General features: G+C 46.6%; 1 protein-coding gene across 1 annotated transcript; it reads left to right on the top strand.

Annotated features, from left to right (window-relative positions):
• Positions 1-2412: 2412 nt before the first annotated feature.
• Positions 2413-13448, top strand: HPSE (heparanase). Its single transcript, XM_021526521.4, has 12 exons — positions 2413-2847; positions 4273-4418; positions 5422-5547; positions 5896-6069; positions 6518-6689; positions 7180-7227; positions 8930-9023; positions 9648-9754; positions 10263-10377; positions 12018-12136; positions 12270-12416; positions 13141-13448. Exons 1-12 carry the CDS (start codon positions 2504-2506, stop codon positions 13298-13300), a joined length of 1752 nt encoding a protein of 583 aa, XP_021382196.3. The 5' UTR covers positions 2413-2503; the 3' UTR covers positions 13301-13448.
• Positions 13449-15037: the final 1589 nt, after the last annotated feature.

Genomic DNA, 15037 nt, shown 5'->3' with positions numbered 1-15037 from the left:
ATAGATACAGGTATAAAGGTATCAGTTGGTGCTTGCCCAGGTACAGCAGAGGTGCCCCTGCTAGCAATAGCATGTTGCTGCTGCTGCTAGATAGTTGAAATTCCTGGAAAGTTTTATTTTTAGTTCTTTTGAGTTAAAAAAACCTTAGTCATCACAGGGTGTCTAATGGCATTACTGGGAGAAGCAGAACTGTCTGATAGGGAGTGCAAGACCAAAGCATTTGAATGTCACAAGGCACGGGATAGGTTTTGTTTGAAGTGAGGAAGAGGGATGGGACACTTGTTTGGAGCTGGCTTCAAGTAACACTCAAGTGGACTTAAGCCTAGTCCTAGTTCTTAAGTGTTCCCCTTGTAGCTCACAGGGCATCACCCAAATTCTGCCCTAATTTCCATAAGTCAAATTCATCTATACTGAGCTCCCCTACTCTGCAGTATTTAAAAATATGTATAAAACCATATGAAAAATGCCCGGGCAAAAGCTGCCACTTCTCATTTAGTACCTTAAGCTAATGCTGGAAGGCACCGTTTTCCAGCTACAAGGCTTCACAGGCTGCTAAAAACACAACACGTGCCAGACTTCATGTACACATATCTGTGCACAGCAGCTGATCCCAAAACACAGCCTTGACCATTTGAAATACACACCTTGCGCCTTTGCTGTGAGAAATACCACACAGCAGCAAGTTACCCAAAATGCATCCTCTCAAAGAATAACATGGAGGAAATAAAGGCAGAAGTAGGGAATTCCAACAGAAAGAAATTGTGCACAGGCTGCATCTTGCCTGACAGCTTCTGACCTTTCCTCCTGCACCTGTGGTAACAACCTTGGCTAGATTTGCAGCGATGATTTTTCACACACTGAACTACATTCTTATATCATTAGTTATAAGGATATCAGTCATGGGGCTGAGAGGTTTGTTTGGTGCTTCAGTCATCAGCTGATGGATGAGTTATTCCTCTGGCAGATAGTCACCCCAGCCCTTCCTGGGGCGTAGGCATATAATTGGTGCTGCACCCCCAAAATGGGAAGCATTTTCCTGACAAAGATACTGAGACAGTCAGAAGTGTCACTGATGTTTCCTTTTTGGCAGGGCCATGGATGTGCTTATCAAAACCAGAGTTAATTTGGTCAAGTTCTTATAGTTCCGGTGGAGAGTTACTTAATAGTACAAAAATGTAGAGCAAGCAGGAACAGGAAGGGCCAGGCAGGCGAGCACTTGAGCCACAGATTAATGCCCCAACTTCAGTGCATGTGGGAAGCACTGCACCCAAATAAAGTAACAGATTCACAGCCTGTTCCAGCAGACAGCCATTTTCAAAACTTCCTGAGAAACTTGGATGCTTCAGGATGAATTGGTGCAGGTGGGAAATGTAATGGTGGTGTTAAATTTAGTTGTTTAAAAACTCTGCAAATGTTTCAGTAGTGTGCATAGAAACTTAGAAACATTCTTGTGGCCCAGGAAACAAGCTGTATTCTGGGCTGCGTCAGAGGGAGAGTGGGCAGTATGTTAGGTGAGGAGACTGTTCCATCTCTGGTACTGCATCCAGCCCTGGGCTCCCCAAAACAAGAAGAATGTGGACCTGTTAGGAGGCCACAAAGGTGATCAGAGGGCTGGAACAGCTCTTTGAAGAAAAGCTGAGAGATCTGGAGTTGTTCAACCTGGAGAGAAGAAGGCTCCAGGGTGACCTTTCCAGTACCTGAAGGGATGACAAGAGAGCTGGAGAAGGACTTTTTACAAGGGCATGGAGTGGTAGGACAAGAGAGGAATGGCCTTAAGCTGAAGGAGGGTCAGTTTAGACTCGATATTAGGAGGAAACTCTTTACTGTGAGGGTGGTGAGACACTGGCAAATGTTGCCCAGAGCTGTGGACACCTCATTCCTGGAAGTGTTCATGGCAAGGCTGGATGGGGCTTTGAGCAACCTGGTCTAGTGGGGGGCATCCCTGCCTATGGTGTAGGGTTTGGAACAACCCAAGCCATTCCATGTCACTAAGCCATACCTGCTCTGTGGCTGCAGCTGGCCCTTCCCTGACAGGCCTCCCCGGCAAGGCCAGTTACTGCCGAAGGAGTTTCCATACAGACTGGACTCTGCAGGGAGCACCTGGGGACAGCCCCAGAGCCTGCCTGAAAGTATTTTGTAACAGTAATTCCAAGCTTCATACCTCTGCAATTAGGACAAACACTTGTTCCAGCAGCACGGGCTGTTGCGACAGTCAGGTTCCAGCCTGACAGCGCTGTGCGCTGCTGGGAGCCGGTTTCCCGCAGCGGAGGCCGCGGACGGGGTGCCAGGCTGACATCCAGCCCTGGAGAGGCAGCGTTCAGCCCTATAGCCACGTTCCAGCCGGCTGCTTGTACGCGGAAATGCCCAGGGCCGCTCGGGCAGGGCGGGATGCTGGAGGAAGCAGCTGCAAGGCTGCGAAGGTGTGAGCAGGAAAGGAAGCCGCTGTAAACACAGGTTCATTTTGCAGTGGTTAGCGCTCTGGGTAACGCCGGGTGCCTTGCTGATGGGAGGCTCGAAGATGCTGTCGGAGCTCTTCCAGAGGGTGAGGAAGGCTGCGCTCACGCCAGCGCGGTTCTTCCCAGCGAGGAGCGGAGCTCTGCAGCCCCGGCCCGCCCTCCTCGGGGGTGGGACCGGCGGCGGCGGCGCGGCGGGCCGGGAGTGGAGGATGCTGCTGCCGCTCCTGCCGCTCCTGCCGCTCCTGCTGCCGGCGCTGGCCGAGGGGCACCGCGCGGCAGTGCTGCGGATGGGGCTCCGGGGCAGCCCCCGAGGGGAGGTGAGCTCGGCTTTCCTCTCCCTCACCCTGGATGCCAGCCTCGCCCGGGACCCGCGCTATGTCGCCTTGCTCAGGTGAGCCGCCTCTCGCCCCACTGGGCAAAGGAGAAAGGGTCTTCGGGGGAAGGGGCGGGCCATCCCAGCAAACGCGCTGTGGAGCGAGCTGGGGGCAACGGGGAGCCCCCCACCCCTAGAAATGGGGTCGGGGAGAGGCTGCTGGAGCCCATCTGCTTCGGGGTTCACTAATTCCGTCCTCCCAGGGCAGAAGGCGGTACCTTCCGCAGGTGCGAGCCGCGCCGGCTCGTTTGTGCTCGGGGAAGGAGCAGCTGGCCTGCGGGGTTGCAGGGAAAAGCTCAGTTCGGAAATAAGCCTGGTGGAGGAGCTGCTTTGCCAGCAGAAAAAAAAAGGAGAAGGAAACGGAGGGAATTGTGGTTGATTGCCCTCGAGAAATTGAGGCTTCAGGGTGTCCTTATTACCCTCCGCAAGTACTGGAAGGGAAGTTGTAGTGAGCTGTGGGTCAGTCTCTTACAGCTGACAAGAGACTGGATGAGAGAAAACAGCCTCAAGGGAGCTTTAGATTGGATATCAAGAAAAAATTATTCATTGGAACAGGTTGCACAGGGAAGCAGATGGTGGGATCACCGTCCATGAAAGCATTCAATAAACATGTGGTTCCTCCAGTCCTGCTTCCCCACGTGCTTTCCTGCACGTTTTCGTCCTCACTGAGCTGGTGAGAAAGGTGTCACCATCTTTACTGGAAAGTGCTCAGGTGTCCAACATCCAGCCCCACCTTCACACCTTGGGGTTCAGCTTGAGGCCAGCCCTGCCACCATGAGGAGTAGGAAGTACTTGGTGGCCTCTAATCTGCTGTTTGTCACCACAGAGCAGATAGCGTCCACCCTCCAATGCATTTCAGTTTCCCCCAGAGAAGGCTGCCTGTCGGTGCTGCACATCCTGCATGGGATGTGAGCAAGTCACAGTTACATTCTTTTGTATGCCTGCTTTGGAAGAGTTAACACCTGTCCCAGGAGGGACTCTTAATCTCCCTTGGGTACAAAGGCAATTGTTTTGGCTGTTGTGATGGAAGTTGAGGCTGATGATGTAAAGTCAATTTTGTGCCCAAATTCTCATAGGACATTTATGATGGTGTTGCACAAACAAAACCAAAACAATCTAGGGGAGGAGGATATTTAGGGTGAAAAACAAAACAAGATTGTTTTAAAGTTTTGCCTTACTTTGCCTCCAGGATTTGGCTCCCTGATGATATTCCCTCAGGTATGTTCTTCTCCCCTTGTTGCCCATTAGACCCTCTCCTGGCTCACTTGTACAGTGCAGAGGGCTGGAATGCAGATCCCAGCAAGCCATCAGGAATTCTTTGAGCCTACTGGATAACCCCAGGTTACCTACTGCAGCATGTTTCTCAAAGTACTTGCCATGTTAACCCTCTACACAGTCTGCATAAATATAATGATTTTCTGTTTCTTGGTATTCCCTCCTCAGCAATTCCAAGCTGCGTACCCTGGCAATGGCCCTGTCCCCAGGTTTCCTGAGGTTTGGTGGCACTGAGACAGACTTTCTTATCTTTGATCCCCACAAGGATTCAACTTCAGAAGAAAAAGTCCTCTGGGAATTTCAGGCACAGCAAGGTAAAGTGGGCATCAACTTGTTAGACTTGAAACCATCCTAGGTTTTGGAAGGTCTTTGACACAGGCTGAGGATGCTGCAAGGGTTCAGCAGCACCACTGGGGGCCCTCCACAGGGTCAGTATTGCAATCATCCATGAAGAAGAGATCTGTGGACTTTCAGCATGGTTTGTAGGAAGAGTTGTGCCAGCTGTGAGATGTTGAGAAAGGATGTAGGGGATCTTGTATCCTCCCTGGCATCTGCTGAGACTCTCCCTTTGCTGCCTTCTGCTCCCTGCAGCAATCTTGGGAGCTCCCTCATTGTCTGGGAGGTGGTCAAGTTCAGCTCAGAAGCTGTGGCTTCATTATGAAAATTAAGGAACAGGTGGAAGAAATAACCTGAGGAGACAGAGTGTTCAGTCTCTCTTCCAAAGTCAGAGGGCTTTGCTGGGGGTGCACCCTTGCCCTCCTGCTGCTTTGACAGGGCAAGTGCAAACCTGGTGGACTCCTGTCAACTGCTTGAGCTTGGTGTTTTCTCTTTGAACTTAGCAAAAGTGCCAAGAGGTGTTTCAGATAGAACAAAATCCTGCATATTCCTGTGGCACATAGCACAATTGTGAAATCCTACATTAAGGTAGGACCAGCGTGATGCTCAGTTTTGAAGTCAAGTGGTACTTTTCCCCTCATAGCACTTTGCTAAGTAGCCACTTCTGTGAGTTTGGCTGCTGCCTTTCTCACTGGTTATGGCTTGTTCCTGATTTGCATGCCAAGAAAAAACATAAGCTTTGAAAGAAATGTGTATTATGGCTCCTGCCAGTGAGCCGTGTGGGGAAATCAGCACTTTTCCCCGCATGAGATGACCAGTGCAGGAAGCATTGCCCTGTTCCTGCCCTCAGCACGGTGGGTCATGATTCCTACCACACCACTGAATGCCAGGTTGGCTTATCTGCTTTGCCAGCTTCCTGGAACAAGGGTTTGCTGGCTGTGGAGGTGAGGAGTTAATTCCTATTAACCTTCTGCCCTACAGAGGCTTGTGGCTCGAGGCCTGCATTTGCTGCTGTTGAGAAGGTACTGCTGGCCCAATGGCCTAGCCAGGAGAAGCTGATTCTTGCTGAAAAGAACTGGAAAAAGCACAAAAACACCACCATTACAAGTAAGACTTAAACAGGGGGTGCAATTCTCTGCCCCACAGTAAAAGGGCTGTAGGCTATTAGGAGCTAAAAATAAATACTTCACCCGCTTTTAAAAATATTCAGAGAACTCTTTTTCTACTGTTTGCCATCCCGCTTTTAATAGTATTCAACTGCAGGGGTTGGGAGGTGCTCAAAGTATGCAAGATGTTGTGTAGTGAGGCCTGACCTCTTCTGTCTGGCTAGGAAAGTTGGGCACATCTACAACATCAGGCTAAATAAGTACAGGCAGTAAAGATTGTTGCTTGGCCAGAGCTCAGCTAGCATGGTCTAACCTTGAGATAAACACCCTTCCTTTCTCCTCTGTGCAGAAAATACACTGGATATTCTCTACAGCTTTGCAAACTGCTCGGGGTTTCACCTGATCTTTGGACTCAATGCCTTGCTGCGGAAAGGTGGCTTGCAGTGGGACAGCTCAAATGCCCAGGCACTGCTGGACTACTGTGCTTCCCAGAGGTACAACATCTCCTGGGAGCTTGGGAATGGTAAGTGCTTGTTGGCCAGACCAGCCATCACCTATAAAAATACCACCAGAGGGTATGGGCTAGTAACTTTGGATATTTTGGATGATGGCATATAAAGGCAAGGTGATGTTATATTTACAGACATTAAGGTCTTAATTTGCAGAGGGATTTTAGAAGAAGACAAAATGAATGAGCAACTTGAGATGATTTTGCTGCTCCTACCAGGGTTTTGAGACAAAGTGAATGATGTCCCACAAGGTGGAAGATGTCACCTATGGCTGGGACAGAGTCCTGGAGAGCAGCACACTGTATCCCCCGAGCTTTTGATTTCATGCTCACCTTCAAATATCTCATCCACACCATGCCAGATCCGATGAAGCCTGAACTGGTGCTTCCCATGTGGATGGAACTGCCCTATTTTGTGCCCAAGAAATAGAGTGGGTTGTTGATGTGTATGTCTCTTCCCCAGAGCCCAACAGCTTCAGGAAGAAATCTGGCATCCGCATTGATGGCTTCCAGCTGGGGCAAGATTTCATTCAGTTACGCCAACTGCTGAATAACTATGCCCTCTACCAGCACGCCAGGCTGTATGGCCCCGATGTTGGGCAGCCCCGAAAGCACACACAGAGACTGCTGAGAAGGTAGGTGTGTGAGGTTCCAGCAGCACTCCCTGGCGTGAGGCAGGTGTGGAGGATTGTGGCTTGTCTGCCCCTATATGCAGGAGGCCTGAAGAGGCTTTAAGGCGGGGGTTGAGCAAGTTTTTTTACCTTGTCAGATGACAATTATAATCTTACCTGCATGCTTGAGTTCAAGGCCTGAGTACTCAGCCAGGTAAAACTCAGCTGCTGGAAGTACATCAGTGGTCCACACATTTTCCTATTGAGTACTGGCTCTAGGGTTGTGCTAACAAGGGCTTTTAGCCTGAGAAACACCTACATGTTATACAAAGGTCATTTCATCCTCCCAGCAACCTGCTGAGGCAGCCAGGCTGCCCAAAGCCTGCTTAAAAGCCATGGCAAGCCTGGCCCCCAAGCATTCACTATCAGAACTGCCAGTCATGGGGAGAGGGGAGGGCTGTGCATGGCACTACACTAATAACTCCCCACTCTCCACCATTCCCTCTGGTTGCAGCTTCCTGAAATCGGGAGGGAAGGTGATTGACTCTGTCACATGGCACCAGTAAGTACCACTTGGATACCACTGTCACTCTGATTACTGCCTCATTTTCTTTAAAAATTGTCAATTTGAACAGAATTATCAATCTCAACAGAAAAGAGGGGGATGAAATGCCCCTTTCAACAGATTTTAGGGAGCCTCTCCACAAATTTCTGTGTTCGAATAAGAGATGAATTGAAGGAACACATTACAGAAATGCTGGAGCTTCCAAAGGATCTACTTGGTGCAGAGACCCAAAAGCAGCAGTGGGGGTTTGTCACGGGGAATGCAACATGTGCAAGATGATAATTTTGTTTGCTCACTTTATGTCTAGTTTGATATAAAGAAAAATCCCTGTAGATCTGGCTGACCCTTGTCCATGGAGAATTGCCAACAGATCCTCCTGCTCCCTTGAGTTTGTTCTACGAGTAATTTCAAGCTCTGTGTGGGTAACTCACCCTCAGATCCCAAACGCAGTGCAAACAGCACTGGCACCTGGCCCCTTGCTCCTGTGCAGCGACTTTGATTTGTAGGTTTAAAGCGCTCCTGGATGTCACTGTTGAGGCAGGATGGGAACGAAACAACTCCAGTTCAGATGGCTAGATGATGTGAACACTAACTACTTTATTTCAAATACATCACTCTTTTACAGAGAGCATTGTGCAGACTGATTTCATTAGTCTTAAAGTAAAGACATCTCACCCCATTGGTGTGCTGTGAATGGCGCACGGTGGCAGAACATATCTGTAAACAATGTGAACAGCAAGAGAGATAGAGAATTATTTACATTCTTTTGCAACTCTCTCCCAGGCTCTAGCCTGGTTAGAAACTCTTCTTTCTCTCTGACTGAACTGAGAATACCCATACACAGGGACAGTGGGGTAAACTGGCCCCAGGGCCGTGAACTCCACGTGTTTGAAATTGATTTCTATGTGAAGGCAGTTTTCTTTCCAGAGTCAAAAGCAGGACATGACATGCAGCAGTCAGACCACAGTGAGAAAAGATGCACATACTTATTTTTTATATATATATGTATATATACATCCATTATCTATGTATTTTGAGCTGCTAGAAAGGCATGAAACATGTCCTTTCCCCTTCCTGGTCTGTGCTTTACTCATTTAGGATTATCAGGTTTTAGCTTCCTCTTGTGGCTGGAAGGCTTCAGCTGTTTTTGCTGCCTGAGTGATAGCAGGATGAAATGCAAAAAACACCATTCCAATTTATTTGGACAAACCAGTCTTAAAAGCTCTTCTGCTCATCGTGGAGGGCAACCTTCACACCATAGGGATGCCCACATTTCAGCTCTCTCCAAATGGCCAAAATATTCCAGCAGATGGACAGATGCTGTGAGTTTCTATTTTTAATATATAACTTGATAGAGTAAAGCAAGTAATCACATAGGAGTGTTGGACTCCTCAACAAGCTCCAGAAGCTGGATCTTAGTGCTGTTTTCCTTATTCTAAATAAATAGATGCAAACAAACCTATTACTTCTGCTGGTGAAATTTCTGTGATATCCTGACCCCATTGAGGTAATTATATGTTGAAGTCCCTTAAATACAAGTGACAGACCTACACATTTGGAAAACAAAAAATTAAAAAGCACTGGACAGAAAAATCATGCTGTGGATAAATGTACCAGTCAACTGAATACTTTCAGTGGTGTTTTGTGCCACTGGTGGTATTATTCCCTAATATTGTCTATATTTTTTCCCCGTTTCCAGTTACTATGTGAATGGACAGAGTGCAACTAGGGGAGATTTCTTGAGCCCTGAAGTGCTGGATACCTTTGCCACAGCCACATATGAAGTCCTCGAGGTGCCTTGACCTATTCAATCAATCCTATGTTCAGTTTCCAGGGGACTAACAGAGAATCCAAAATAAAGCATTACTTCTTACAAGCAATAAACAGGGATACTGAAAGCTTGAGTTCTGCTGACATTGTATATTAAAAAAAAATTAAAATTAACGATGCTAACAATAAATGAGCTCCACCAGTTTGCTATGCAGCAAACGTGGTGCCAGGTGCATCACACACCTACAACATTCTCATTCATTGATCTAGTAATTACTCAGGGATGTAATTTATGGTTATCCCATCCCCCCAGTGCCTTTTTTTTTTTTCTTTTTGTATTTTGAGATCCTGAGAGACTTATGATTTAGAATATAGCACTACTCAGCACAAGAAGAATTATGGGACCTGGATTTTAGTGATGTTTGCCCTGTTTTACATGGGTGGCAAATTTGGGGTTTTTTTTTTGGGGGAGGATGTAAATCTACTTCTAGTCCTTTTTGATCCAAATTTCTGTGACATCCCATCTCAGAGTGTTATCCCTTAAATGTAAACATCCTAAGTAAGCCTTTGGCTAAAACACTAAATTTTGTTTATTTCAGTAGCCAAAAATTTAACCATTGTCTCTTTCTCTTCTTCCCACTGGCCAGATTGTTGGTCAGACAGTGCCAGACAAGAAGGTGTGGCTGGGAGAGACGAGCTCTGCCTATGGAGGAGGAGCTCCCAGATTGTCTAACACTTATGTTGCTGGCTTTATGTGAGTACTGTGTCTGAGGTGTGGGGAAATTGTGTTTTGACAGCTGAATGGGGCTGCCTCACAGGAGGAGTGTGGCTTTCTTGAGCTTCCTGAGGAGTGCAGGCAGGGTTTTTCCATCCTATAAGTCACACTGACTTTCTATCAGGGCGTGGTGGGCCAGCAAGTCAAAGTCTGATAATGATAGGCAACCTTGTTGTTGGTGTGATGATTTCTCTCAGCCTTCAGACCCTTGGCCCGTTCAGGAGAATCTGCTGCCACTCCTTGTTTCCACCACCTACAAACAAAGGAATGGAGCAACTGTTCCCACCAACTTGGACTTCAAGAGGTGGACTGAAATTATTTTTTAATGTAATCAATGCAAGACTTGAAATTAGTTGTGTGCTTTCAAGGAAGTCAGTGTCATTTAAAGTTTTGCTTTCCTGCTTCCCGAGCTGGTTGGAGAAGGGCAACAGAGTACTGTTGAGGTCAGCACTTTCATCTGCATGATATTTGCCTCATTTTTTGGCAGGTGGTTGGACAAACTCGGGCTTTCAGCCAAGTTGGGGATTGATGTAGTTATGAGGCAGGTTTTCTTCGGGGCAGGGACCTATCACCTGGTGGATGCCAACTTTGAGCCTTTGCCGGTATGTAAATAACACCCCCTGAATGCACCTCTGCATAGGCAACACTGGATGTGGAGGGACAAGTCAGCTATTTTAATAACACCTTTTTTTGCTTGGATGGTCACAGGTATCCTTGCACCTAAAGTTATCTCATGTTCCACTACAGGTTAATGTATTATTAAATATATATGTATGCACACAAAATATTTACTCCAACTGCAGGGGTGCAGCCAGTCTTCAGCACAGCAGAAACTGATTTGTAGGACACAATGCTCTGGTTTGTACATAGAAGCTCCTGGATCTCACAAGGTTTTTCTGGATGGCCTGTTTTGGTTTGACTACTCCTCAGCTGAGTGACAAGTAGTTTATAAACAGAAGTGAAAAGAGATATTTAAATCAATTATATTCCATGTGAAAACCAAGCCACTGTGAAGTCAACACTTAAGTGTTATAGGTCATGGGCATATTCATCCTACAGTGGTGGCTGAAGGATAATTAAATTGAAATATACACTTAGTATAGTTTGATTTATTAGGAAATAACACTTTGCCGTGATGAAACTTCATTATATTATAAATTGTTCTTGCACATACGGCACATTTCTTTGTACTACTACCACTTAGATTGGGGTGAGAGGACAGCATCTTCCTTTTTTAGCCTTCCTCTCATTTTTCTGCTTCCAAATTGTGATTTTCACTGGTGATCGTAGAGCCAGCCTGAAAGAAAACCCAGCATAGAGGGATTTTCCATCCTACTTGATCAGCTGCTTCCTATGCCAGAGGCTGCATCATCAGACTTGTGACTTTGGGCTTTTCATTCCCTCATTTAAAATAGATTTAATTTGGACTGAAACTGTGTGCCTTTTCCTCACCTGCAGGCGGTACAGATGCTATCCAAGCTAATAATGCTTCAGAGACAGGGAAATCCAAACCCAGGTTCATTAGCTTAGTTAGCACAGAAATGAGGAAGTGTCAAAAGGCTGCATTTCCTTGCAGAGGGATTCAGCATGAAGGCTAATAGCAAAAGTAATTTCCTGGGCTTGTGGTGAGTCAGAGGAGAAACACAACAGATTTCCTCTTAAGAAAACCTCAAAGACCAACAGATGAGCTGGGAGAAGCTCTCTGAAAGCCAGGAAAGTCTTGGAAAAAATGAGTCTGCACTGGACATTGCCCTGCTCTAAGGCATCGCGCGTCAGAGGATACACTTGTGACTTGGGTTTAGAAATCCTGATACTTGTTCAAAAGTACAATGTTAATGAAAGGGGTTAAAGTTTAGGAGCTTCTTCCTGGTGCTGCACCTGTGCCTTAGGTACAAGTTTTACTGCAGGAAGGGCAGCTCACACCCCTGCATTCAGTCCCGAGGTTCTCTGTACCTGCAGAAGGGCGTTTCCAAAGCGCAATCTCTTCCTGACAGCTCTGAGAGTTGCATATGAAGGGGAAAATATGTCTAAGGTACCTTCTAAACACAGCTGCCTGCAAAGGCAGGGCTTCCCTTTTAGCTATGGTGTTTGTGTGAATTTAAGTAGATGTGAAAAGCTTGGTAAAGCAAAAAGCTATGGGGAAAACCCCTTGAAATGAGCTTCAAAATGAAGGTTAGATTAAGCACTGTGTGGAGTACGTGGCACATACACAAATGTTTCCATGTGTTTTTGTGCCTCCCAGGACTACTGGCTCTCGCTGCTCTACAAGAAGCTGGTGGGTACCAAGGTGCTGCAGGTTGGCCTGTCAGGAGCCAACAAGAGGAAGCTCCGTGTCTACCTCCACTGCACAAGCAGCCTCAAGTAAGCCTCCAGAAAGGGTGAAATATCCTGGAAACTGAGCTCATGGCCACCCCTGGGTCAACAAATGCCATATGGGAGAGTGCAAGGTCACACATTATTCCGATCCCCACCATCACCTTCTCTTGCCTTGCAGCCCAAAGTACAGAGAAGGGGATGTGACACTGTTTGCCTTAAACCTCTACAACGTCACCCAACATTTGGAGCTACCAGATTACCTATCGAGCAAGCACGTGGATCAATACCTCTTACTGCCTCATGGCAAAGAGAATATTCTTTCCAGGTAAGTTGCAATTCCTCCAGGCCCTGTGGAAAAGACTGTGAGTAGGCTTAGGTGGTCTTTAAAACCTCGCCTTATTCAATTTGCAAGGGGAAATAAGAGGTTACCATTTACTCATCTGGGGTTTTTTCAGTAAGATCTGACTTCTGTTAAATCATGTCTCCTAAACTCAGGCTGCTAAAAGCTTCCTAAGTTGTAAGGACATTTACTTGATGTTAATTTGCAAGTTTATCCTAGCAGGTGTCAGTGCTCTGGACCAGCTGCTGAAGTCCTGTTTTGTTTTGGTTTTTTTTGCACAAGCACAGATTTCCCAAGTGATAGCTCCTGATTTACAGCAACATGTTCAGACTATGTATGTGGGTGGGGTCTTTTTGTCGACATTGTTAATGCATCCACAGGGAAAAGATCTGCTGTGTGTGCAAAAAAGAATATTAATATTTTCAGGAGAAAGAGCAATTTAAATTTGTACTTTTCAAAGCCTGTTTAGCTGTTGACCTCACTGGAAGAGAAGGAACTGTACTTTTAAATGTGCTTGTGCTACCTCTCTGAAGGAGTCCATGTAGTTGGGAGTGCTACAGATGTCTGTGAGCATTTATGTACACACACATTCAAGGGAAGTTTGGTTTGGCTTTGGGCTGAGTTAATGTTTACACTCAGGCCCAGAGCAGTTTGTACTCAATGGCAAACAGAGCACAGCTGCCCAAACATTCTCTCTGTCCCTCTCCAGGTCTATTGAGCTGAACGGCCGTGTGCTACGGATGCTGGATGATGAAACACTGCCAGAACTTATGGAAAAGCCCCTTGGTCCTGGCAGACTGCTTGGCCTTCCAGCCTTCTCCTACGGCTTTTATGTTATCAAAAATGCCAAAGCTATTGCTTGCATTTAAGTGGTCAACACAAACAGGATAAATGTAAAGCATTTAGCTAGTAGGAAATTCTAATCCTAGAAATTCACACTTCTATGGGATTGAATTCTGGTAAGGGATGCAAAGGTTGCAGTGCTAGTACAACTGTTAGCTGGGGAAGACATAAGGTCTCACTGGGTAACTGGTACAAGGAAGATTCCAGGAGAATTATCCAGGTAGAACAAGACCAGGAAGAGGCTGGTTTTGCTCTTGATCCAGCCTGTCACTGTACTTGAGCATGGAACCCTTCTCCACACTATGCAGAGAGCTTTTCACACTACCTGGGGCTCTGCCAGCCCAGGCACTGCAACCTCCTCTCTCCCTCTCGTTTCTGCAAGTGCAGCTCCTAAAGCAGTTTCTTCAAAAGCTTGCCTTCAGAAAGGATGAGCAGGGTTTTTATTTGAGTTGTACAGCTGGGACTTCACACTATGTGGGGAAGCCTGAGAGGGGGTTGTGGTTGCTGAGGGAATCTTGGGGTGGAAAGTGTGGACACACAAAGCAAACCAAGGTCAGGATGCTTGCAGGGGCAAAAGCCTTGCAGAGAAACCAGATCCTCTATTAGATTTGGGGAAACAACACACATTTTTCTCAAACTAGGATTGTTCAGTCACAAGATGGAGCTGTGGCTCTGTGCTTTCCAAAGGCGAGTTGATGCAGCAAATGCGGGTTGTTCCTGTAGGGTGGTCAACCTCTGTCATCACACACTTCTTCCCTGCAAGGAAAGGAGGAGCCTACCAGGCCCTGGCAATAACCCTCTGTGATCAGAGGGCTGTGCAGTGAGTACTCATGACTCTTCAACCTGCACCACCCTGCAGGCGGAAAAGACTTTCCTGAACCTGTGCACGAGTAAAGCTCTCAAGCTCTCTCTGCTTTACACTCCCTAATGCACGCAGGTCTCTTCTGTCTTGGGGAAATGGGACAGAAAAGAGCCTGAGGAAACCACTCGCCCCTCAACCACCAGAGGGACATCAGTTGCTATAGAGCATCCTGGGGACAGAAGTGCCCAGTCAGGCTGACATCCTTCCTACTGGGAAAACAGCAATTTTGGACAGAAATCTGTGTTGGTGGTGGCTTTTCTCCCCAGCTGTGCCTTTCTCATGCTCACCCTGTTGCAGTTGCATGAGGATGTGCATGAGGAAGGTTGCTGGCTGTGCTGGCAATAGCTCCCTGTGGCACACAGGCTGCTGGTCCCCAGGAAACAAAAAGCCTAGGACAGTAGCTATGGCCTTCTGCATATATGTATTTGCATCTACCTTTCTTGAAGGTATGTAACCCACCACACTCTCAATGCCTTATATTTATGAGCACAGCAGGGAAGAACAACCCCACATTATTGTACCTCCCTTTTTAAGCTTTAAAAAATTGCTACCAGCTACATGGGGTTTAATGCAGGGCAAGGAACCTTTTTTAATGATACAACTCAAAACTGAGGTACTTTTGTAGCTCTGATGAAAACCTGCACACTAAAAATGTTATATTTTAATTCAATTTGTCAAAGGAGTGTGTGTGTCCATGGAGCAGAGGCATTCTTTGAAGGGTTATGTATCAGGGGATAACAGATCAGAAATGAGGAAGGCTGAGTTTGTTTACATTGTCTAAGTTCCATAACGGAAGAGAGTGTAAGATGGAAAGTCATACATACAGTCAACATAAAGTTAATAATATATTATTATTGTTATTATTATTATTATTTATTAAAATGTAAGTTACAACTAAAAC

Source organism: Lonchura striata, chromosome 4 (genome assembly GCF_050655825.1).
Source record: "Lonchura striata isolate lonStrDom1 chromosome 4, ASM5065582v1, whole genome shotgun sequence".
NCBI classification, from domain to species: domain Eukaryota; kingdom Metazoa; phylum Chordata; class Aves; order Passeriformes; family Estrildidae; genus Lonchura; species Lonchura striata.
The sequence above is the reverse complement of the archived record's forward strand: the minus strand, read 5'-3'. Positions and strand labels throughout refer to the sequence as shown.